The sequence below is a fragment of the Halictus rubicundus genome, chromosome 18 (assembly GCF_050948215.1).
Source record: "Halictus rubicundus isolate RS-2024b chromosome 18, iyHalRubi1_principal, whole genome shotgun sequence".
Taxonomy (NCBI): domain Eukaryota; kingdom Metazoa; phylum Arthropoda; class Insecta; order Hymenoptera; family Halictidae; genus Halictus; species Halictus rubicundus.
In genome coordinates this window covers 1996644-2021494 of record NC_135166.1, presented here as the reverse complement: position 1 = coordinate 2021494, position 24851 = coordinate 1996644, and the positions used below count along the sequence as shown (strand labels likewise).

Genomic DNA, 24851 nt, shown 5'->3' with positions numbered 1-24851 from the left:
CTGTCGGCCGACGAACAGGAGGTCAAGGAAGTTCTGAGTACTCGAACGATGGCCGGCGACGGCCATTTCGTTATTTTTTTTTTCACCGCACTCTGCCGAGCCTCTTTCGCCTCCGCAACTCCAACGCTGATCACACATCGCCTTTCGAACTGCGTAACGACACCGTTTATTATCACACACCATCTCTCTCTGTCGAGAATTCGAACACGTTCGTCCGTTTCAATCCGAACCGATACACCGGAGATTGGAGGACGCCATTTTGTCGAGTCGCTGGAAGAACCGGTGCGCCATTTTACCAGGCGCCGAAACTCGCAACCGTTCTACGAACTTCTCTTCCGAATCTCTTGATACAGAGTTTTTGCTCCTATTTTATTTCTATCTTTCACTTTCTCTCTTTCTTTCTCTCTCTCTCTCTCTATTTCTCTCTGTCTCTTTCGCCGCCGATCCTCGGCTGTCTTGCCACGCGAAATTTCGTCGCTGCTCGAGATCTCTTCGCACCTTCTTCTCCCTCCGATCATCCGCAAAAAAAGTTTTTCCCTATTCTTGGCCGGAACTGATCACCTGGACTCTCCCGACCACCCGGAAACCTGAAGAGATTCCGCCGAAACTTTTCTCGACGGTCCTGAAGACACCGGGAATCTACCCCGAACAGTATTTTCCTACCCTCGACACACCGAGCCAGTGACACACAGCATTAGATACATCCGTGTCTACAGTTTCACACGAGGAACACACAACCATTTCGTAGATCTACCAGACGGATCGCTTCGATCGACGCAGAATAGTTCAAAGGTTGTTCGTACTCCTTCGGAAGTAACGGGTGTTGAGAGTTCACGGGTAGTTCCACAGTCTTTCAGAAAGTTTACACGAACTTAGTATACGTGGGTAGATAGCGGGCTTCGACGGCGACGCGACCGTTCATCGAGTTTCAACTTCAAATTATTGTTCGTACTATGAAAACAGTAAGTAAATATAGTTCTTTGATCGATTGGGTCGATTCTTCCGGATTGCGTGGTTGTTTTTGTGTCCACGGAATGACAGTATAGCGAATACTCGATATATGTCAACAACACGGGTCTTGTCAGCGTCAAGTATCGTCCAGGAGACATAGCTCGAGCAGTGTTATGTTCACATTCCTCGGCGTCAGAGGTCTCTCGAGCTTGGTGGGGATAATCCCGCGACGTTTACCGTACAGGCCGTGGCGACATATATCGAGAATCCACTGTGTTCCGCGTACTTCCAATTGGTCGCGCCGCCGGCGAATCTCGCGTTAATAGTCGCGCCTCGATTCAGTTTGTATATGTATATATAATGTGTACATAGATCGATAGTCGTGTGTTTACATCTCTATTTATATCTATTCTATTGGTAGATATATTGGTTATTACTGCTGTGATTAGCGTCATCATTGTCATCGGTATTTGATCATTGTCTATCCCAAGTTCACCAGTGAATCATCGGCGACTATAATATCCCGTCTCTCATATCCTTCCCCTAATTCTTTTTCGCTATTGTTCACCATCACTTTTTTGATCGCGTTGCGACTTTATTATACTGCCATCTCTTTTTTTCCTTGTTCTCTTTTTTACTATTGTTACGCCGCCGTCACGACCACAAGCCAGCATATTTATATTGTTACTACTACTAGCAAATGAATTTTTTACTATTGCCCCCTATTTTTTGATTATTCTACTGTCACACAGCTGCCGCTGCTACCTCTTCTGTATTTTACTATATTAACTATTTACTTATACTGTTTACCTATATTTACTATTTTTTCCGTTTTTTCTCACTCACTACCACGATATATATCCACCGCCCACGAACGGAAAGGCAAATATACGTACACCAGTTCGCGCGCGCGCGCACGGTGTGTGCTGGTGGTTGTACGTATGCGTGCTTTCTCCGGCGAACGACGAAACGACGGTTTAGAGAATCGTCGAGCTGTCAAAGAGAGAACGAAAACGACATCATGGCACCCCTTTCTACGATTTTTTAGGCGTGACATGAACTCTTCTTTGCAGTTTGTTTTATTCTTTACAGTCCTCTCACAATTTTATTCTTGTAATGCGCTGCCTACCGCCGCTGCCTTCTACCACTTCTGCGACTGGCAACTTTCTAACGGGTGTGCTGAACCGACCGAACGATACGAACGTTCTCTCTATACTCTATATACTCTTTCTCTCTTTTTCTCTCTCTCTCTCTCTCTCTCTCTCTCTCGCTCTCTCTCTCTCTTTCTCTCTCACTCTCTTTCTATTTTTGTTCTTTTCTACAAGTCGGGTGACATCGAAAGTTGCTAACGTGGGAATTCGACGGGACCATCGGCCCGTTTTTTTTTCTGTCTGCATAATATTGTCACGGGAGAAGAACGGGAACCCGTACACGTTACGATCCATCTACCGTCTGTCGTACGACCAATCACAACGAGATCCAGTAGCGATACGTGTACACTGCCCGACCATAATCATTCGGACTTATTTTACATACATTTTTCAAGTGTCATTTTACTCATTTTCTAGACCCTTCGCAAAAGAATCTATTAATTGTCCATAATGTTCCAACATCTTTGTCAAAAGAGGGAGAACGAGCTCGAATGAATTATAGCTGGCAGTGTACGTACATTCGGTAGTATACAGGGTGTCTCAGCTAAAGGAGGCCGCCTAAATATCTCCTGTATTTCGTCCTACAATTTCATCACATTTTTGGTACTCAAGGTCACCCGAAGGTCATTACTGAAACGTATTAAAATGTATTTGTTCGGCCGCTACAGGCGGCGAAAATTTTGGGGCCCTCAAGTTAAAAGTAGAAGTTGCAAGAAAACTCTCACAAACTGATTAACAACTTTGTCTATTATTAACAAAACTATTGGTTAAACCCGCCACTGGGTACGACAGATTTCACGGTCGGAGAATCGTACGACGTTGTGTCGAGGTCGAAACACGCACACGTTCACGATACAAGTAATTTCGAAAAAGAAGAAAAAAAATGTCGTGCAACTTGTACGATGAATCGTAACGCGTATGGGTTCCTTAAATGGTTTCTTGCGTCCTCCTGATGCAACAATGGAAACATCGGTTCGGTTCTATCTGAAAAAATTGCAACGAGCCTATCAACTGTTAAAATCGAACTATCAAATATTAAAATCGAACTGTTGATGTTTTTTATTGTCATTGTCCTCGAACGTCGGTCGCCATCGTCGACGAGGTAGGATGTGGTGTTGATCGTGCCCAACACTCGAGGAATTGGTATCGATCGATAAGAATCGGTGTGCCCGATGTTTCCCGATGCGTCGGGGGTGACACGCTTTAACAATACTAACAGAAATGAAGCCTCAATCGCATTGCGCGTGCACGAAATATAAAGCGAAGATTACAAGATGCTCGACGACGAGTCCTCGCTCGGCACTTCAAAGGGTTGTAAGCGCGACTCCGTCGAGGAACATCGTCGAGCATTCGCCGAAGTAGATCGAGGCCGAAATCATCTGGTGATGGCTGAGAAATGCGGTGGCAAGGGTGGTAGTCCTTTGTGTGGACAGACATTTTCGGTGACCAGTCCTTCTAGCGCTGAAGACAGCTCGACAATGAATAACGTTTAACGTAACCTAGTCGACACAACAGAAAACGATAGTCCGACTTCAGAATCAGTGGATCCTCGAGAGTTCAGCGGAAGGACTGTCGTCACCGGTTCTCACCAGAGAGCACGCTGCACGGCGTATTGCCATTTTTTAAGATTTTCACTGTGACAGTGCTATATCATCCGAAGGAACTGGGAATGAAGGGAAAAGGCGGACACGGAGAAAAAGAGTCAACGATAACGTATCCCCTTCTGCCATTTTGTGCGGTTGCCGACCATCTTGTGCTCGAGTCATCCTTCCAATCTGTTCCAATTCGAATTCTTGCAATTCCAAAAATTCGTGTACAGTGTCTACTCGATAATTGTCCAAAGCAGGGACACCTATCGGCTAGAAGATACCACTCTTTTGATCCACTGCTGAACGTAGAAAAGAACGTCAAACTTCTAGAGTCTCTCACGGGGGTACACCCCGCGGTAGTAATTATAAGCTAGGTATTTGGGACATTTATCGAGTGGAGGCTGTAGTTGTGAGAGATCGGTTTAAAGATTTCTCGGATGAGCGCCGACAAAAATAGAAACAATGCGAACGAAGGTGAATGACGAAGCCCGAATCGATCTGAAATCGCGGACCTTGTCGAAAGAGCGATTTTTGTTCTCCGTGTCGGCCGAGTTTTCCCGTCGTGTGCGACGTCTCTTTGTCTCTTTCGCTACCGCCGTGTACAATCATGATCTTTTGTACACACATAATGTAAATATGCATACATGTATAACGTACGTATCTATATATACTTGTACGGTGTACGGGGTGCTTGGCACACATTCTAATCAATGGTGGATGGCAGGTGCCGGCCATCTCGCTAGCTTACGAGGCACCGGAGTCGGACATTATGAAACGGCAGCCCCGCGATCCTTACAGAGACAATCTTGTCAACCGAAGGTGGGTCTCCCAACTACCCACCAGAGAAAACAGCTACTCAGTCTCCAATATCCATACACGCACACACACACACACGCACACATACACACCGACACGAACACGGACACGGGCGGCCAAACCGTTTGCTACTAGACACCCGTAGAAGTCCGTAGAAAAAGCGGTCCTGCATGTGACATTTACGTCTTCTTAAAAGACGCGGCTGGTCCCCCGCCCGACGCAGCATCACGTCGTTTTACGAAACAAAAATGGCGGGGAAAATGCAAGAACGTGGTATGAAACTATGCTTTTTCCGTTCGGAGAGACGATTTTTCGTCGAATATTTTTCGAACGATTTTGTGATTTTTCGGAACGGTTATCCGTCTCTCAGCAAACCAACAATTTATTCTAAAAGCTGCGAAAGTGTTCGCTGTTCATTTTTCATTCGGACGCGGTCTTTGTTAAGTATCTTTTCCGGATCGCGAGCGCGCAGACTCCCGAGAACAAGGACTTCCGGTTGCGTCCTAGTCCGGGAAAGCGAACAACTATATACTATACATACTATAGTTCTCTGGCTTGTTCTGCACGAGTTTGGCCACCCGACCACACACCCAACCCGAGCATATGTATGTGTACACGCATATGTATGCGCACAACACTGGTTGTTACACGAGAAGTTTAAGAAAAAAAAAAAAAATAAAAAATAAAAACAGAGTGTCTACTGGTGTCCGAAGCGTCCGAGCGAATTATGTGTATCACATTTGTTTTCTATTGATAAGTACTGGAACATACAGATCTCTCTCTCTCTCTCTCTCACTATCTCTCTCTCTCTCTCTCTCTCTTTCTCTCTCGTTGCTCGTTGGTTATACTCGCTTGACATTTGTTTTTCTTTTCATGCACGCGACAACGAAAAGTGTCTTTTCTTTTTTTTTTTTTTGTCATTTGATCGTTCTAATTGTGCGCACTTTCATCTGCACTCGAGCATTTCAAAATCCGTTATACAAGAAGAAGAAAGCAATTCGAAGTGTAGCCGTCGCGAACGTTGAAAAGTAAGCTCGAACGAAAGAATTCAACTAGAGGCAACGATCGTTTTCAAAAAAAAAAAAAAAACTCGTAGTCTGAGAGATTTGTCGTTTGACGGGAAATTAACGAAAGTCAACGGTTGACACTCTACGCTATGCGAGTCGGCGAACACACGGCTCTAGGAGAACCTAGTTGACTTAGTAATAGCACAGCAAGTACCTCATAGGAGAGTTACGTTGTTGGGAATGCAGAATGCTTCACATAGAAAGTCTCTCGCGCGATGACTAACGTACGTACATGATGTTCCCGTGGATTCCTTGATCCCTAGAGCGGCGATCGAGCGAGGAAAAACGGAGGAGAAGCCGGCGTATTCGGGACGTCGTGTTTTACAAACAATTTTACAAAGAAAATGCACGGCTGGTAACGTTTATCTCGTCGACTACAGCGTTCTTGAAGAGCGACCTTTGCACTTTTTCTCCGCTCGCCTCTCTCGATTCGACGCTCCGGGGGGACCAAGAGATTCAAGGTCATTCTTGTACCGCCAAGCCAAGCCTCTAACGACATCATCTCGTGATCAGCTTGAAACGGTTTCCGTGCGCGCGTCGGTTAACCGCTTCCTCCACCAAAGGTAATGCGTATGCGAAACCGGGAACGGTGACGTGACCTCACGACACCGTTGCACTCGGCTGTCCCGTAACCGAAATAGCAACCCAACGTTAGATTACAGACCGAAAGAAAAAAGAGTAGCAACGAAGCAAGCTTGTAAAACCCGAGACCATGCACGGCCTGAGCAACGATCAATTAAAATTAACCATCGATTAACCGCACACGGAACACGGAGCGAAATGTCGGTCAGTAACCGCTCTTTCTCTCTCTATCTCGATGGTTCCGTTCCGCCGAGCACGAACGGGCAAATCGATAACCGGCGGGGCGCCATCAGGCTCGCTCTTTTTATTTTCCGCCCGTTTCCATCATGTCACCCGTCGGGTCTCTCGACGACCATCCTCTCTCGCGCGCCTTCCGTCGCTAAACTTGTCGAGATCCGCAATCTCCGCTGCAACACAAGGAGAGTTGATTCGATCTAACGCCCCGACTAGCTTAATTGACTGACGACACCGCGGTCACTTCGCATGCATACCGCGCTCGGGGAGCTGATCCCGCGGGAACCGCGATCCCGCCGATCTTCTACAACGGACCGACGTCCCGCGAATTAATCGAATTATCCGCCGAACCGGGAATTTCCGTTCGTGTCCCTCTCGCTGCGTACCATTTCGTCAAACTGTCTTATGTTTACCGAATAATCTCTTTGCGGAAAAGTACGCTATCGTGCGCGATAGTTATGCAAATCCTGGAAACGTCGAATAGTGCCGCGACTCTTGTTCCTCGATGAAAGAAAGATGATAGCTCCGAGAAGACGAATCAAGGCCAGTCCCAGAGATTTCGTAGTTATTCTATACGTAGCGTACATTTTCGGTGGGAAATTGTTCAACCTGACTCGAAACCCGAAGAGCAACGATTTTGGAGCGGGACCGGTTCTCGCGAGATCAGCTCCCGAGACCATTCACATTGTTTGTTAAACAACCTGGCCTGCTTCTCTGTTTGTATCGGTCTCGCCCAGGCCTCACGGTTCGACGAAAGCTTGCATGCCCGAAAGCTTGTACATAGTCCTTGCACCGTGCACCGTGAGGTTTGGCCGCCTTGTACATGTCTGTGCCTTGTGCTTCTGTATGGCATGCCTCAGCGCGAACAACCGATCGTTACTGCGTTTCGATCCGGTAAGTAATCTGCATTTAATCCGGTCTACGGCTTCCATATTAACACCACCTTAGGCTATTAGGAGCGAACTTACTGGCATACACGAGTGCTTTGTCCGACTTCCAACGAGCTTGTTTATTTACGATCGTCTGTGATCGGACGAACGATTGTCATTTGGACGATTCAGTGGACCAATTGCGTGTTGTATCCCTTCGGGAAAAAGTTCTTTGGGAGTCTGGACATCAATCGCAATCTCCTCGGACCTTGCCGGTCTGGTACTAACGCGATCGCTCTATGTCTAGGCTTATTTCGATGGCGTACGGTCAGATCGGTATGATCCAAGCTGCCGCCGGTTTCTTCGTCTACTTCGTGATCATGGCTGAGAACGGATTCCTGCCTCTGCATCTTTTCGGTATCCGAAAAATGTGGGACTCCAAGGCTATCAACGATCTTCGCGACAGCTACGGCCAGGAATGGGTAAGAAAGGTTCCTTCCGTTTGTTGACACTTTACCGACCGTAAATAAACACTAGACACTAAAAGAAATTCTGTCGGCAGAATTAATAGGCTACCGGTCGGTAAGAGTCAGGGACAACAACCCGATTAATAGGCTACCGGTCGGTAAAGTGTCAACTGATCGGCCGATCCTAATCTTTGACGAGAACATTGATCCCATTCACCGAATCGAATTAGGAGATAGGATGCGATGTTGATACGTATGATTTGTGCAGACATACAAGGACCGTAAGACACTGGAGTTCACCTGCCACACGGCCTTCTTCGTCTCAATCGTGATCGTACAGTGGGCCGATCTGATCGTCTGTAAGACGCGACGTAATTCCATCTTCCATCAAGGAATGAAAAACTGGGCCCTGAACTTTGGTCTGGTGTTCGAGACCGCCCTCGCCGCGTTCCTAAGCTACACGCCCGGCATGGAAAAGGGTCTCCGCATGTTCCCTCTCAAGTGAGTATTGCGTTCCTTCGTCAGTCCCTCTGGACAAGTCCCATTTGTCTATCAATCAGTTACCATAGACCTGGGAATCAAAATTCTGTGAGGAAAGTGACTTAAAAGATCGTTGGTCTCTTGATTTTGGGAACTTCTTTCGTGCCAATTCCGGCCAATTGCAACTTGTCCAAAAATTCCACGTCAAAGTCATGTAGGATTGTTCTAACTTCTGAAAAAAAAATCCAAATCGTCAATATTGAAAAAGTATCTTTTCATCTTTTCCCAAAAGTGTCCCAATATTACCGTACAAGTCGTGGTCGATGCTGAAGACGTTCTATGCAAATACGTTATTTCGTTGCAGATTTGTCTGGTGGCTGCCCGCCATTCCCTTCATGTTCGCCATCTTCATCTACGACGAAACGAGACGATTTTACCTCCGCCGGAATCCAGGTGGCTGGCTCGAGCAAGAAACTTACTACTAGACGCAAAAAGGAGAATTAATCATACACGCAGAGCGCGCGCGCAAGAGTAAGAGCGAGAGAGGCAGAGAGAATGATGTGAGAGAGAATGAGACGCATACCCACGCAAATAACCACAAGAACAAAATAAATAATAATAAATAAATAATAAATAATAATTAAACAACCAAAAAAAAAACATAAAAGAACAAGTAAATCACTCACGTTTAAACACATAACATTTTACATGGGGCGTGCTATTCGGGTCTATCCGTACTGTCGCGAAATCACGAGATATATATATATATTATACATGTATATTAAATATTCGGGGGACGAGAAGTTCGCTAGAGCCGAGCCGAATCGTCGAACGAGTGGAAACTAGGATTATCTGAAAGAATAATTAGAAAGAGAAACGGGAAAAAGAAAGAAACAAAATGAAATGGTGTGTCTTGCAGCCAGTCTCGAGGGACGAGGACGCTGTTGGGAGGCAGGGACGCTCCCATCGACAGTGTGAAGTACAAAAAAAAGAAGAGAAGAAAACAAACGAACGAAAAAAAAAAAGAATATAGACGGGAAAGAACTTGGAAACCGAGAGAGACAGAGAGAGAAAGAGAGAGAGAGAGAGGGATGAGAAAGAGACATATAAAAAGGAAGCGTTCGTCGTTCTGGCTCTGCGAGAGTTGCTTGCACGCGCGTGTGCCGGTGTATCATTCACAAAACGGACGTCGTTCGTGAAACATCGAAGGGATCGACGAAAATATAAGGGGTTCTACGAGCAACGTCGTCGGAAGGCTTTCAATAACTTCCGGGTACACACCTGATACTATCGAGGGTTGTAGGTGTCGGTGCTGCCATCGGATTTTCGACGGAACAGCTGGACAATGCAGGTGCGAAGAGAGTCTTATTAGTAGGGCCTAAACGATCGGTAGACAAAGAAGGACGTAGGGACGAAGTCACCGAGGGGATTCAAGGTGGAGGACACCCGTGTGAGAGGAGGATGAAGACACGAGGGAATATGGCAGGGCGACAGATCGACGGATAACGCGCACGTCCGTATGAACGTCGACGGGTGTGTAGGACGAGATGGTGTTCAGTGGGGGTTAAATTAGGATCCGTGGCGCGTTAAGTAGACGTCTTGTGATATCAAGAAATATATTCTTAGGCATCCCTGTTAAGCATTTAATGAGCAAAGATACGCTAGAGGTTGTCCACGTTTCAGAGTTCCAGACGGAAAGAGAAGACGCGTCTCGTGACACGAGGAATCTTGAATAGACACTTAATTAACACTTAACGAACGGAAGAAGTCAGTACGCTAGATTGGCACGCCCTAGAGATTATCCACGACGAAGGAGACTGGAGGAGTTAAACATCTGAAAACTAAAAAATGCAAAAAAACAAAAAACAAAGAAACAAAAAAAGTAATGTCAACACATGTTGAAGCGCAAGAAGGTGGCGTAGCGAAAAGCGCGTTCGCAGTATTCGTTAATTCATGCAAGCTGCAAGCAAATGTCGAGATCCGAGTAGCCATCAAGACCAGAGATAAAACATTGCGCGTGTAATCTATGTAGTGGAGTCTCAGCACCGGAAGATCGCGCGCCTATACGAAAAAAAAAGGAAAGGGCCAGGAATGGTCGAGAAAAATAGGAGAACGAAGAAGAAGGATGTGCAACGATCGAGACAGTTCCGAACGGGGTGTGCAACCCGGGTCGCCGCGAAGAAGAGTCGTGAAAGGTATATGAAGTTTGAACGTGCAGGGGCGAACACAGAAAACATATGCGACGAATATGGACAGTGTAACAAAGTAATTGTCAACCATGTCGTATGGGTAACAGCTGACGAGGAGACATAAAGGGAAACTAATAAAAACGAAATATGTTGTTTAATTATGCGAGCAAAGGGTTGGACGCGCCGCGGCCTTGTTCGGTGATCGATGAGCCGAACTCGCGCGCGCGCGCGCCCGCGTCACAGACTCGAACCGGACAAATGAATTATGAAAATGTTATTGATTAAAAGAAAAGAAACTACTAATAACGAGATAAATAGAGGTACGAGAGTTTAAAAGTAACCGCGCCTGGCCTGGAAACCAGCGTGGTTTCCGGCGGCGAGGGCGCCACGATAGTCGAGGTAACAGGATTATACAACAATTTGCTAGTAGAGAGAATGGTAAAGACGTAGGGAGAGCACAGAGACAAAGAGAAGGAGAAAGGAGGAGGAGAGATGGGATAGAGCAGACAGAAACGAGATACCACGAAGAAAAAATAAATAAAACACAAACACACACAGAAAGAGAGGAAAGGCGAGTGGAGGAAAAAACATTCTTACTTAGACGAAACTACAAAAAATAAAAAAATTAACAAAAGTAAAGGAAAAAAAAGGTATAAATTCATTCTCTTAGTTTTGTCATAGGTTTAAAGAAACGCCAGCGGGACAGCTCGCTATAAATTCATTGACCCCCGAACGCAGAACGCCCTGTACCACCAACCCGCGGTCTGTCGTGTGTATGTATGCATGTGTGTCGGTGTCGATACAACGCCCTTTCGGAATTCTTTTTCTTTTTTTTTTTGTTTAGAAGCGAACAGAGAGATTATACGAACAGTGAAACAAGTAAAAGAGAGAGAGAGAGAGAGAGAGAGAGAGAAAAAAACAGATAAGATGAGGAGAAAAAGTCAAACAGGAGAACGAAGCTGACTTAAAATGCCTGCCAAGCGACTTTTCGGGCCGGGACGATCCGAGACGTGCCATCGAACGTGTTCGGCTCTTGTTTCGAGCTTCTCCGACGCGTGACACGCTCCTTCGTCGATAATTATTGCTCGTCTTTCTTTGGTCTATACGTTGTTCTTGTTGCTCGCTTTCACGGCTTCTTGTGCGTGCGCTAGCTACGTCGGTAATGTAGGGCTTCGTTTCGAGCGGAGAATCTCTCGGCTTGTACCACCTTACAATACTCGCTGACGAATCCTCGCCGTTTAAACGACTCCGGATATCTTCAACGAACGTGAAACCCGACAGATTTGCCGCGTTTCGAAGTTTCAATCCCTATTCGAACCGAGCCGAGGCGAACGAACGTCGAGGATTTAGGTAGAGGGTGACGCTTGCTCGGCGAGACCCTGGCCCTAAAACTACCCTAAGTGTTCAATAATCGAGGTGTTCTCGAGGTGCCGTGCACGTGTAACATTGTTCCGCCTTCGCCGTTCCCGCCGAAACCCCTCGATCACGACCGAGGATCCAAAAGGGTTCTTCGTTTCCTCGGTCCAGCCCTTCCGATGAAGTTTTTTTGTTGTGCGCGCGATGGGCTAGACAGATTGAAACGCGAACCCGTAGCAGAGAGAGAGATAAAGAGAGAGGAGCGATTCGGTTGGCACGGCAAACATTGTCGAATTGTTTGGTCGAGACTCGCGGATCGCCATTTCAAATCCAACCGTTAAACGTTTTCAGATAGAGAGAGAGAAAGAGGGCCGCAAGTGTACCGTCGCGTTGCTCGTCGAACTCGGACCCGGACTAAGACCAAACATTGAGAAGAGTGAGAAAGAAAGAAAGAAAAAAAAGAAAGAAAGAGGTAAATCGATTCTCATCGCGCGAAACGTCCCCGGTTTTCTTCTCGTGCGAAGAGAACCCGCGTAATCGTCGATAACGGTGATCACAGTACTAGACGTTCAGAGGGAGGAGCCGTTCTATGTCAGACCGCCATGTTATTCCGTTTCCGTGGTGTTTCCTCGTTTCACGTTTACGGAACAGTGTACGATGGCTCCCGCGTGGTGGAGACCGATCATCCATCATTCCTGTCACAACGAAATCGAACGAAGAAAAAAAGAAACATGTAAAAATGTTGTTCGCCGAGATAGTTTGCCTTCGGTAGATCCCCGTGTTTCGAGACAGGACACGGATGGAGCTGAAATGGTCAAAGTAGGATCGAACTGGATCACGATGTTTCGGAGAATTGATGAGGGTTTAAGGGGGATGAGTGGGGAGACGCGATCGATTGACCCATTCGTTTCTGTGAAGTGATACTGGCCCGCGATATATTACGGTGTTATGGAAGCTGGATCCAAGGATCTCGAGGATCCGTGGTTTGTCGACAGGGTGTTCCGTGCCCGGGGGGCGTAGAAGCCCAAAAAAATGCTTTGCCGTCGTGCGCCTCTTTACTTTAGGCTAATAATTTAAACATTAATAATATAATAATAATAATAATAATAATTATAATATAATACATGTTACAATAAGATATTATTAGATGTAATTATTATATATAGTTTAGTCTAGATCGTGTTGTTGAAGAAAAAAACAAAGTACGTATAAGCGAACAAAAAAAAGAGATGATATGAGGTACGACGACGACGAGAGCGAGAGAAAGAGATGAGAGAAAGAAAGAAAGAAAGAAAGAAAGAAAGAGCGTGAGTAGAGAATCATGGGAAGTGGCGGTGAAAGGAAATTCCGGTCTAAGACCATAAATTTTCGGCGGACTGTGAGCGGGACACTGACGAGAAAATCCGCTTTTGCTTTTCGTACGTGATCGATCCATTACTTTTTCGGGCAGCCACTTCACTTACGACCTTCGACACGACATATTAACTCGCATTTTCAACCAACAATCACGCGCACCCATCGAGCCAAGTCACGCTTAGACGTTCTAGGTCCCCTTCTCGCAACAGACCGTGTTGATTATACCTTGTTTCCTATTTTTCTGTTCTTGTTCGTTTCCTGTTTTCCGGCGCTTCCGGTCACGCGGACAGATTTGCGGCCGTAAGTCCCACTCTACATTTCATTTCCGGAGCATTTCTTATTCCGTTCCTGTCACGTGGATCCTCGGCACGCGAGTCGCAAATCTCTTCGCAATCCGAAAACGAAATCCTTGATCGTCAATAAATAATTATCGTAAAATGGTTTTTTCGGGTGAATTGGCGAACGAGCGGGAGAAAAAGTGACGCGTGAATGGAGTGGGCGAACGAACGAATGTTAAAACACAAGAGATACCTTCGTCTTTCGTTGCCGCGATCAGAGACACCAATTGGCGTAAACAGAGTTCAAAAAAATCCTTTACGTAACGAACGACAAACAGAGGAGAGAAGTGTTAAACGTGGTCAAAGAGAAATTCAAACAAAAGATGAAACATTGTCACGAGAAACACTGTGTAATGTCGCCCCTGCACAGCCCGCCACACCACGACAGAATCATTGAATGATTAAAATATAAACAAAAAGAAAATGAATGATGTTTTATTAATATTGTACATATTTTAAATAATTGAAGACGAACAAACAGATCGCGCGTGATTGGTGACCCACCGGAAGGCGGCCCCCCTCGAGAGGACCGCCCCTCTTGTACACGGGTCCCCTGTACACTTTTCTGTTCTACGTTTTAGCGCCGCATACCACACTCAACACATGTACACGTACACACACAGACACGCGCCAAGAACACGTGCGAACATAGAGACACACGTAACACACTCAGAAATAAAATGAGAAAAAACAATTAAAAGAAATGACGTGTACACCGCTCTACCAACTATCTCTTCTGATTGACGATTACTTTCATATTGATTATTCTGTAAGTTCTGTTTTCACACGTAAAATATATTAAGGAAGAAAAACGAGACATTGTCCATCCCAAGTGTCATTACTTTTGATGTTAAATAAAAAATACATAATTAATAAAGCACTCTTTATCCTACCTTCTCTGATTCGTATTTCTGCACATGCGCGAGCCTCGTGATTAGAAAACAATGAAGGCGTGAAAAGAAAAAACATAGTTTTGAATGTCTGTAGTATTTATTATACTTATGTACACTTGTAATCATTCCAGCCATGTTCAACTCATAGAAATTTTAATTTCATGTAGATACTACTACGTTGTCGTTCTCATTCCACGTCTGATGATGTCAGTTTCTCTCGGTCTTTGCGCAGATTTTTCTTCCGCAATCGCTGAATATGCTTCTTCAGTTTTCCCGAGTTTTTCAACTCCTCGTATTGCGAAACCAAATCCAACATTTTCTTCTCGGCTACAAAGGTATAAATTAAATTGTTAACGATAGAAGTAGATACTTTTGAGCAATGCTTGCATATTGCGGCGATTACTTACATTTCTTCTTGAAGGCAGGTTTCTCCCCTTTTTTAATAGCTTCCACTATTTCTTTCTTTTCTTCGTACACCTTTTGCTCTCTTTCATCTCGTCTCCTTCCTTCACGCAATTGATTCTCTAATCTCTGAATCAAATACTTAATCTTTTTTATCATTTTAGGATCTTTGGTCTCCTGTAATTCTTTTTTCAATTTCTTTATATCGGTCTCTTTCACTTCACTGAGGAATCCGTAAGCTTTCTTAAACTCCTTTGGATTAAATGTGCCACATAGGCTGTCGAATCTAGGATCCCTAGGTATACTTTTCTTTGCATGTACTATTTCCCTGAATCGAGAAACAGGTTTTCTCGCAGACATTTCTCGGGGCCTGTTTTTATTTTCCCGTTTGAATTCGACCTTTCGAACCTTTTTTGGACCAAACAATGCTTCATTATAAACTTTCGTGCCCAATTTTTCTTTAAGCTTCTGTAAATCCTCGAAGCTCATCTGTGAAAGTTCCGCTCTAATTTGATCCTAAAGCATAGTAGATATGATATGTTTAAAAGCTCTAAGAAAAAGTCAGTAAACATAACCTCTTAATCTCAGACGAATATTAATTAAAAAACTTAATGAAAAGTACGCATTTCGATACCTACCTGATCCTTATCTTCATTGAGAAGAACATTTTCATCGTCGTTCATGTTAAATCGCAGAAAGCAATTGCCAAATTGACAGTCCTATTTTTCCTTCCAAAGAATACCCATGAAGTCGCCATGTTAAAGCCAAAGTGTATGAACTATATATAGATTTGACAATTGACGCCCAAGCTTGTACACGATAGTGTTCAGAATTCCTCCGCTGGGTGGCGCCACGTACATCTTCCGGCAAAATCTCCTAACAGCGCCATTACCTCGTAGTGGCGAAACGCCCAAGCTTGTAGCCGATTAGTGTTCAGAATTCCTCCGCTGGGTGGCGCCACGTACATCTTCCGGCAAAATCTCCTAACAGCGCCATTACCTCGTAGTGGCGAAACGCCCAAGCTTGTAGCCGATTAGTGTTCAGAATTCCTCCGCTGGGTGGCGCCACGTACATCTTCCGGCAAAATCTCCGAACAGCGCCATTACCTCGTAGTGGCGAAACGCCCAAGCTTGTAGCCGATTAGTGTTCAGAATTCCTCCGCTGGGTGGCGCCACATACATCTTCCGCCAAAATCTCCGAACAGCGCCATTACCTCGTAGTGGCGAAACGCCCAAGCTCGTAGCCGATTAGTTTCGGATTTCTACCGCCAGGTGGCTCTGACGGCACCAATGTCGGACATTCTGCCGGTAACGTTTGGCTAACAGTTTGAGCGTTTTGCCGCTACGGTCTAGTGGCGCTATTTTCAGATTTTCAGGAGCAGATGATTCCTGCCGCTTGTTGCACGACTCCTTATGGGAATATCGGCAAGAATCATTTTCTCTATTCTTTAGGGGTTCGATATTAATTCCACAATATTAGTTTCAACCGACACGGTAGGATGTGACACAAAAATGGTAAGGAGGCGCTAGAGTCCCGCGGACATGAGACAAAAGAATACATTGGGTGATTGTTCTACTCCTACACCTCGTCTGTGCTCTCATATCCTCTCTGGTTTTCAAACATTTCAATTTGTTTCTATCAGAATGGCAGAAATCGAGTGGCCGTGGCAATACAGTTTTCCTCCGTTTTTTACGTAAGCGATTATCGTATGGTTTCAACGACAACTTTAACATGGATTATCGTGCTTTATTTACAAGTAATCGATTGAAATTATTTACTTCGAAAATAAGAATACATACGCGTTTAGCGTATTTTGAGGTTAAACATGGTTACAGACATCAGTGTATATGTGGATTAAATTCATTTTTATGAAAGAATGACATGCAGAATGTTTTCCTTGTCGAATTTGTCACGCTTCTTTATTGTGAAAATTCTTTCATTTCAAGTAGTTTAGGTTTGCTATTGTCTTACTTTTAAATTTTTCAGTCTGCAACCACATACAGATACTAGAGCTAAACAAATAGCAGCATGGAAGAGTTTAATATTAGAATATTACCGTGTGACAAAGCAGTCTACAGTGGATATTCGAGAAGCACATTCAAGCCCTTTGTTCAATAATGCTGCAATTAATCGTATCCTTTGTCTAAAACCAACTTTTAAATAAGAATATAAGGTTTATATATCGCTTACATAAAGACAACCGATAAATGAGATGATGAAGTATTTTTCCTTAATGCATATAATAGGAAAATTACCGTCAGAAGTTGTTTTATTGGTGCTAGAAGAATTAACAAAGTCTGGGAATGCAAGTCCAATAGATAAGGGTAAACAAAGATGGCTCGTTTATTGGCATACTTTAGAAGAATGGGGTGAAATGATATATAATTGGGCACAAGAAAAAGGATTCATTGGTTCTGTGTGCACTCTGTTCGAATTAACACAAGGGGAAGATACAACGGATCAAGGTGTGTGCTCCTCCAAAAATTATTTTCCTTACAAGAGAAACCAGATTAATTATATATTTTCAGAATTTCATGGACTTGATACCGAAGTATTAATTAGAGCACTCAAAACTCTAGAAGCAAACAAAAAAGCTGAGCTAATTTTATTCGACGATAATCAAGGTGTAAAGTTCTTCTAAATAGGTAATTGTATAAAAAGAATCGTTTACAAAATGTAAATATAAATCTAAAGGGATCGATAAGTGACAACCAAGCGAGGAATTCATGAATTAGAATATGTCCAGAGTTTAATCACAAAATTAATTTAAAAAAGTACACATTTAAGTATGTTTACAGGCTACGTATACAGGCTATGTATACCGGCTATTATTTCATAAGACTTATTATTAATAAAATCTGTATAATAAATACTATATATGTACATAAATGAAGTATGTAGAAATAGCATTGAACATAATTTTTTATACTTGCTGTCCTCAATAAATATGTGGAATGTTTAAACACAACTGCCGTAAATATTATTATAACAACAGCAAACATAAACAATGTATGTAATTAGTACGTTCATGAGAAATCGAATTTATGCTTTATCGTGGTCCTTTAAAATCCTAAATAAGTATCATGCTTATAACAACATCTGGCAACTTTGTAAAATAAGATTTGCACCCAGGATGAATATACATTAGTACAAATAATTGACTATGAAGTATACAAAAAACATATAAACACAGTAAAATTGTGTTTACATAATATCATGGCAAAATTTTAGCAAAAGGAAAGATTGACGATTTATGCCTCAACTTTCCTTACTCTCGCTAGTTCAATTGTTTCTTCGGGAAGAGTAACATTCGCTTCCAATTCTCTTTTGCTCATATGTTCGACAACATAAGCTCCGAGTGCGTCGCATATAACATTTATCGTTGTTCGGAAACGGTCCCTGCAAAGGAATTTCATAATCATTATAAAAATTTAATGAGCCACTATTCAGCTTAAAAAGAGAAAACCAATATACTAACAAGAGCCAATCGACCGCAATAATGAGTGTTACATCTTCAGCAGGCAGGCCTACAGTGTCCAAAACCATAACCATTGTAACAAGACCAGCTTGTGGAATACCAGCAGCACCTATACTCGCTGCAGTGGCAGTTATACTGGAAAATAATGTCACGATATAATAATGATTATGCTCGTACTAGTTCGTTCAATTCAGTTTCTTATTTACTAATTTACCTGATACCAATAACATTTCCGAGAGTCAATGGAACATTTCTAACTTGAGCTATAAATATCGCAGCAACAGCTTCATACAATGCGGTACCATCCATGTTAATAGTGGCACCAATCGGTACAACGAATCTTGTGATTCTAGGGTCTACACCAATATTATCTAAACACTGTATTGTTACCGGGAGAGTAGCAGTGCTGTAATCGTAAACATGTTTTCATACATTTCAAGTATAGATACATGTGAATAACACAGCCTATGGATATCGTAAACAGCCTTACCTAGATGAAGTGCCAAACGCAGTAGCCAAAACTTGGCCCATTTTCGAGAGCAGTTTGAATGGCAATTCTCTGGTGCATATGAAGAATATGAGAGAAAGAGTACCGCAACCGTGAATAATCAATCCTAATAATACTGTGAGAAAGTATAAACCTAGTTGTCCGACAATGGCACCAATATCGTCGATTTCTAAGAGCTTCGCGGTAACAAGAAAGAGAACACCGATCGGGGAGACCCTACAAACAAGAGTATTGTTAAAAACATAGTTCACATAGATACCAATTGATTAATATACACATTATGTAACTTTGTACCATATCACCCATTTAGTAATCAGCATAGACGCTTCGGATAGGGAATCAAAAAAAGCCAACAGAGGCTTGCCAGGCTCCCCCAATTTGCTAATGGCTATACCGAACACAATTCCAAAAACTACCAAACCTAATGTGTTGGTACCATCCCCGTAAGTGGAAGATATTTCCCAATCTTGCAAAGTGGTAGCTGCAACGAAAAATCATGAGATCACGGAACCACGTTAAACGAGTGTTCGAATCAGGTGTTTTAAGTCTTCACTTACTGTTTGTTTCTACTTCGGGCTTAATCAATATTGTTCGGTACTGCAAGCAAACGATATTGAATTAAAATAAAATTTCAGGGAAATTGTCATTTGATTTCGATTAAATGGAAGGGGTTGCCATACGTACTTGAGCAATGCAAGCTTGTACAAGATTAGGAGGGAACACATTTCTGTAAAACAAAAGAATTTCATAAGTTCATATCGTTCTGACGATTCATTGCAGGAAAAGAGGACGCAAACTTTCATACCTGACTAGATCTAGAAGAGTATCTACAGTGGTAACATTCCTGGGTGGTTTTACAGATTCATTTGTAGTTAAGGTGTTCGACGAGCCGATCTGTCCAGGCTTAATAATTAAAACGAGTATTATTCCAAGGACTACGGCTGATATGGTTGTCGACGCATAATAATAAATCGATCGTACACCGATCCTCCCTGTAAGATGAAACAAGATCACATGCAATTGCGATTCATTTTCCCCTTTGATGAGCTGAACGCGCCATTGTGTGCATAACGTAACAACACTCCGCGCATTAAAGTTACACAAAGTGATCAAGATTTATGTGCAGTTTGCCGAGTTTCTTATCGCGGGACCAAATGTCACGATTGTTCAGCTCTTATTGTTAGACACGAGGGAGAAAAGAGGAACTCGGTCAGCATTCGGTTGGAATGTGGAACGTGGTTGATTCAAAGTAATTATCGAGTCATTAGTAACAACAAGTCAATATTTATCTGTACGACACGTAAAAGTTTCTGTTATCGAGTTTGTTCGTGGGTGGAAGCCGGAAAATTTCAGTAATCCATCCTCGGCGTGATCTCCGGGTAAATAAGTTTGCGTGATCGAGCAATCTGAAGCGATCGGAACTTATGGCGCACCGACGTCTGATAAACGTCGTTTAAAAATACAGTTTAAATGGAAACGAGGCAAACGGCGCAATCTTTTGCAGACCAAACATTACGCTCAAACATTGTAATGGGATTACAGGTGTGGAAGATTTATATTTTCTCTTGTAGACTTATCAGACGTTCAGAGTTTGCCCGGACAGTGCTGGATTTGTAAATGTACGTCCGCAGTCATCTTCAACATTGATCGAATGTACAAGATTAAAAATTATTTGCTAACACTAGGTTTACGGGACCAGTCAAAATGACGGGTTCTAACATTTCTAATTTGAAATTATTAAGATTCTAACGATGCCAAGGATAAAGATTTTAGTGCTCCGCGAACCTAGCGTTAATAACCGATAAGAAACCGAATTTCTCAACGGTGAAATTAATTCAAGTCTCCAAGGATTACCGGATAAACCGAGATCTAATCCACCGATAGCGCTGATTATGCTAGCGACGATCAATGGTAGAATGAGAGCCTTCAGCATCCTGAGAAAAATGTCTCCCGGAAACTGGATGTACATTATCTCGCGCTTTGTCCATGGATCGTCTCTGGCGTTTCTCAAAATGAAACCGAGAACAACTCCAGCCACAACGCCGAGCACCGTCAGCATCGTCAGCATGTTTTCGGACAGGCAACTCTTCCATTTTTTTGGATGCGCCATGTCGTCACCGTTCTTGTCCTAAAAAAAGAAATCGTAACTACGGTCAGTCGGAAAAATACAATTATCGCCTCGAGTGATACTTAAAATTAGCGATGCGCTTCGACGATATCGACAACGTCCGAAATAAACGCGTTTTTATCGACTTTTTCGCCCGATAAAAAATTTCAGTTTTCGCGTATTACTTTGCAATTCCTTCAAAGTAAAGTGTTACAGGAAATGTTGATAGCAATTTGCACTCGTACAACACGGGTGCCGAAAAGCGTTCTGGTCCCGGATACATAAGACCGCGATTGGGAAACATTTTGTACATAATACAAGTTAGAAGTGGGTCAACGAGGTCTGCCATTTTCGGTAGTGGGGGGGGTCGAAGAAGAGACTTTTGCCGGCAACTGTACATCATCGTTGTCTGTGGAGGAGGAATCGGTCGATCATGGGAACCAAGGAATATTGTAATTCGCAGAAATGCATTGCGTAAATTTCTCTATCGATGTGATAACGACATGTAGCCTCGAGGCAGAATGTGCGGTAGCGAATGATCCGGCGTGTTCAACACCGCGCGATTACTTGATTATCTTTTTGTGTCGCACTTGCGGTACACATTCTTACGATCCCGGCCGAATATTAATACGTTTGCGAGCATTATACCGAAAGCTCGCGATAAGGCAGACGAGTATTGAACCAACGCGAACATATATATCATTTCGTCACCAGTCGAGATTCACGAGCAATCGGAATAAGGTAAATAAACAGACTAATTTGTACCGGCCAACGGCCTGGACTCGCCGATTATGCGAATCATTTTCCTTTGTGCACCGTCGGCTATTGCATCGTTGTCGTACTCCTAATAAAAATGTCTCTTTCCCTCGAGAACTGTTTCCACGCGTGGCACGCGTGATGGCGTCCGATTACACGGTGATCTTTTTTTTTCGCCGTTCTTGGAACATCACCGCCGACAATTGAAAATATGATTTCCACGTCGTTTTAGTCGCGTCCTTGGCCGTAAGCCATGGAAAATGCATATTCCCTAGTTGGAACGCGCGAGTCCGTGCAGTTATCCAAGATAATTGCAAAATCGCGCGCAGGAAAAACAATCTACAGGCCCCGTTGTGGTGCACGTTTCATTGGTCCCGCATACTAATCGTCGCCGTCACAATATAATCTATTATATAATGTTAAATCGCTATGAAATATGCATGCCTGGATGATGCTTTGCGCGAGCTGATTTGTCTCTTCGGATGCGCTACGCCCTTTGTTTAACGATTCGAAGAATTAATTAACGATTCGAACAAGGTGATTCGAATCACAGCGATTAATAGAGTATTACGTTCGGATTTTGCTGTTATTTTTCACGAAAGTAAACAAAGACGCGAACAATACCGTTCGGATGAATCGTAGGGGGTAAGTTCGGGTCCCGGTTTCCTAATTTTAACAACAGCGTCCGCTGTTAACAATGGGCCACATTGTTACCCGATCTCTGGGTGGGTTCTGCGAAAATTCTAGCGTTCGAGTTTTTCTTTTTTCTTCTTTTTTTTTTTTTTTTTTTGTAAACACAGTATTCGATCTGCTCGAGTGTACACGCTCGAGGTGACGACAGAGTTCGAAACATTTCTAGCCGATGAGGACGAAGGTCAATAGCGTTCGCACAATAACGATACGGATATAAAGGGAACTCTATTTTCCATATCGTTAACGATACAAGCGCGTAAGAATTTTTAACAATTACATCAGAGATCCCTGCTCGTTGAGTCACAGTTTCGCATAGATTAGTATTTATCAAGGATAAAATCGTCTGCATCTCTAATGGATGTTTTCGACTTGAAAATAAGACAATGACTAAAGGATTTAACCGGTATAGTCCGCGTGCATCTCGAGGAACTATGATGGCTACCAGCGACCAAGGGTACCTACACGTGAAGGGCATCGGACGTAATGATCAATTACCGGATGAAATTGATTAATCAAAAATGGTGAATGAAAAGAGGATTTTCTTGTACGTACAACGTGCACATACGCACGCACACAGACGCACACAGACGTGCGTATATCTAGTAGGAACTGGTATCAACCGGTTCGAACTGTCCTGGAAATCTGCCTTTGGCGCTCCATCAGCTAACCAAATCGTACGTCGCAGAAAAATCTGCCATTGTGTTCTGTTGTTTGTCTAGGTGTCGTGTTTCTATCGGTTTTCAGAAAAGCTAATCGCCCACGCGGAAACGTGGAGAGCGGCAATGACGATGACGACAACGACAACGACAACGACAACGACGACGACGACGACAACAACAACAACAACAACACGATTTACAAACGGACAAACGCGATACGAACGAACGAGATCGAAATCAACCTTCGCTTTAACGGGTTATTAGGCCGCGATTGGTTGATTCACCTGTGTACCGTACACCTCTCCGAGAGTGTGAACGAAAGTGGGGCGAAATGGCACATGTGCCATTCTCGTTTGAATCGTCGAGAGCAAAAGTTAGTTCTCTTCTGCGCGCGCGCACTCGATCTCGTCTTCGGACGCGTGATCTTCCCAAAAGCTTTTCGCGGAACAATCTTGCTTCGCGGCACAAAACAATCGGAAAATTCTAAAGAATGGCACCAACTTTCGTTCGTGGTAACCACCCTGTACAAGGTTGTTTTGCAACACATTCGAAAATTAGTATTTCGCTTCGGACGCGATACGTGGGATTTGACGAAATCATTAATCGGAGTCACTTATCTGGCGGAGCTACTTATCAGCGTACTTTGTCATTTTTGAGCAAACGACGAGACGGTCTACGAGAGAAATTAATCAAACGTATAGGGTAAGGGACCCGATTACCGTGGGGCATAATGGAAAATTATTATGCTTTAAAAATAAGTACAATTAATATAGTAATCGGTTATAGTTTACATTTTACATTGACTTGTTACTATTCGCGAAGGAAGTTAATTTTTATCCCACTGATAACGCTCTATAGTTGAACCATAATAACGATTAACGAATCATGGTTTACCCGGTTATTGATAAACGTCTCGAGACTATAAAATATTTCGGGTTTCAGCGCGACCGATCGAGAGAAACGGTGGATTATATAATAAAGTACAATTTCGGAATAATAGCGAGCGCGTCCGATAGTATCTTGCTGCGAACGACATTCGAAAAAAAAAACGAAACCGGAAGTTATAATTGCTCCCAACGAACTGCGTAACTATTTTTATTAGATTAATGAAGGAACGACACACGAACTGCCTCTCTTTTTTTCTTTTTTTATATATAGAAACGTTGCGAGCCTTGGGGCAGTCCACGGTGTCCGACAATTCCGGAGCAAAAACTCCGGTTAGTCATAGTTGGTGTGCAAACGGTTTGAACGGCTCTGTGGTGCACGTGTACCATCGTGCAGAGACACAAGATAGACACGGTTCAATAAACCGTTTATTCCTTCGCAACGGCGACGCACAACAAGAATTATATCAGTCTTCTTCGATCACGCGAATTATCCCGAAGAAAAATCAACTTCGAGCCGGAACGCCGATTTATCCTTACCGACAAATAATAAATTACATTTCCATGCAACGGGTAAAATCGTCGGATCTCTCCTCGAGATCGTTTGTTGCTCGACTCCGTCGGTAAAGTCACGTCGTACGTATTTAAAAAAAGAAATAAAACGATAGAAGAAAGGAAGAGTTTGTTAGCTCACCCGTCGCCTGTTGGACAGTTATCAGAATCCCGTGGGCGATGGGCAGGATCAACAAGTTTCGCTGCTCGTGTATTGTGTCGTCCGAATCGGGAGACTGGGGGCACCTTTCGTTCGCGTTTTAGAGAGCGCGAAAAAGTCGTTCTTCCCGCGAACGCAGTCGTGGTACTGGTACCGTCGGCGCGCTCCGTTCTCGTGGAGTGCCGGCTTGCCCATGAGACATGAGAGCAGAGCCCTTCGTCGCGTGGATGCAACATGTGTGCGTCAGAGATCGTGTATCTGCCCCTCCCGAACCCCCCTTCCTCGAACATTCGCCACTATCCCAGCTTCTCTGT

General features: G+C 43.6%; 4 protein-coding genes across 10 annotated transcripts in view; 2 read left to right on the top strand and 2 right to left on the bottom strand.

Moving 5' to 3' along the window:
- Atpalpha (sodium/potassium-transporting ATPase subunit alpha) overlaps positions 1-8866 on the top strand; it is a 104984-nt gene extending 96118 nt beyond the window's left edge. For 5 of the 7 annotated variants that reach the window (XM_076803652.1, XM_076803648.1, XM_076803653.1 and 2 more), the window contains 4 exons: positions 4416-4510; positions 7567-7741; positions 7995-8227; positions 8571-8866. In XM_076803652.1, the coding sequence (XP_076659767.1) occupies positions 4416-4510; positions 7567-7741; positions 7995-8227; positions 8571-8691 (624 nt within the window). In that variant the 3' untranslated portion in view covers positions 8692-8866. The remainder of the gene's footprint in view (positions 1-4415; positions 4511-7566; positions 7742-7994; positions 8228-8570) is intronic. The other 2 variants (XM_076803649.1, XM_076803650.1) reach the window with 1 other exon arrangement.
- A 1017-nt stretch (positions 8867-9883) lies between these two features.
- On the bottom strand, positions 9884-15502 carry LOC143363048 (ribosomal RNA processing protein 36 homolog). Its single transcript, XM_076803669.1, has 3 exons — positions 15379-15502; positions 14746-15256; positions 9884-14665 (listed from the first exon to the last, which is right to left on the bottom strand). The coding sequence occupies exons 1-3, from the start codon at positions 15421-15423 to the stop codon at positions 14526-14528; spliced, it is 696 nt and encodes a 231-aa protein (XP_076659784.1). The 5' UTR covers positions 15424-15502; the 3' UTR covers positions 9884-14525.
- Positions 15503-16260: 758 nt separating this feature from the next.
- Vps25 (vacuolar protein sorting 25) lies at positions 16261-17708 on the top strand. The gene is made up of 4 exons (XM_076803355.1): positions 16261-16433; positions 16727-16872; positions 16987-17205; positions 17269-17708. Exons 1-4 carry the CDS (start codon positions 16282-16284, stop codon positions 17379-17381), a joined length of 630 nt encoding a protein of 209 aa, XP_076659470.1. The 5' UTR covers positions 16261-16281; the 3' UTR covers positions 17382-17708.
- Eaat1 (Excitatory amino acid transporter 1) lies at positions 17645-24835 on the bottom strand. The gene is made up of 10 exons (XM_076803352.1): positions 24520-24835; positions 20581-20854; positions 19532-19718; positions 19411-19453; positions 19284-19323; positions 19021-19207; positions 18709-18942; positions 18433-18624; positions 18219-18353; positions 17645-18139 (listed from the first exon to the last, which is right to left on the bottom strand). Exons 2-10 carry the CDS (start codon positions 20834-20836, stop codon positions 17992-17994), a joined length of 1422 nt encoding a protein of 473 aa, XP_076659467.1. The 5' UTR covers positions 20837-20854; positions 24520-24835; the 3' UTR covers positions 17645-17991.
- Positions 24836-24851: the final 16 nt, after the last annotated feature.

Coding starts and splice junctions, on each gene's coding strand:
- Eaat1 (XM_076803352.1), bottom strand. CDS start 20,836: ATGGCGCATCCAAAAAAATGGAAGAGTTGCCTGTCCGAAAACATGCTG. Junction 18,354..18,432: donor GGAAATGTTATTGGTATCAG/GTAAATTAGTAA, acceptor ATTATTTTCCAG/TATAACTGCCACTGCAGCGA. Junction 18,140..18,218: donor ATTGCGGTCGATTGGCTCTT/GTTAGTATATTG, acceptor ATTCCTTTGCAG/GGACCGTTTCCGAACAACGA.
- LOC143363048 (XM_076803669.1), bottom strand. CDS start 15,423: ATGAACGACGATGAAAATGTTCTTCTCAATGAAGATAAGGATCAG. Junction 15,257..15,378: donor TCAATGAAGATAAGGATCAG/GTAGGTATCGAA, acceptor ACTATGCTTTAG/GATCAAATTAGAGCGGAACT. Junction 14,666..14,745: donor ACCTGCCTTCAAGAAGAAAT/GTAAGTAATCGC, acceptor ATACCTTTGTAG/CCGAGAAGAAAATGTTGGAT.
- Vps25 (XM_076803355.1), top strand. CDS start 16,282: ATGAGACAAAAGAATACATTGGGTGATTGTTCTACTCCTACACCTCGT. Junction 16,873..16,986: donor CAATAATGCTGCAATTAATC/GTATCCTTTGTC, acceptor TGCATATAATAG/GAAAATTACCGTCAGAAGTT. Junction 17,206..17,268: donor GGAAGATACAACGGATCAAG/GTGTGTGCTCCT, acceptor ATATATTTTCAG/AATTTCATGGACTTGATACC.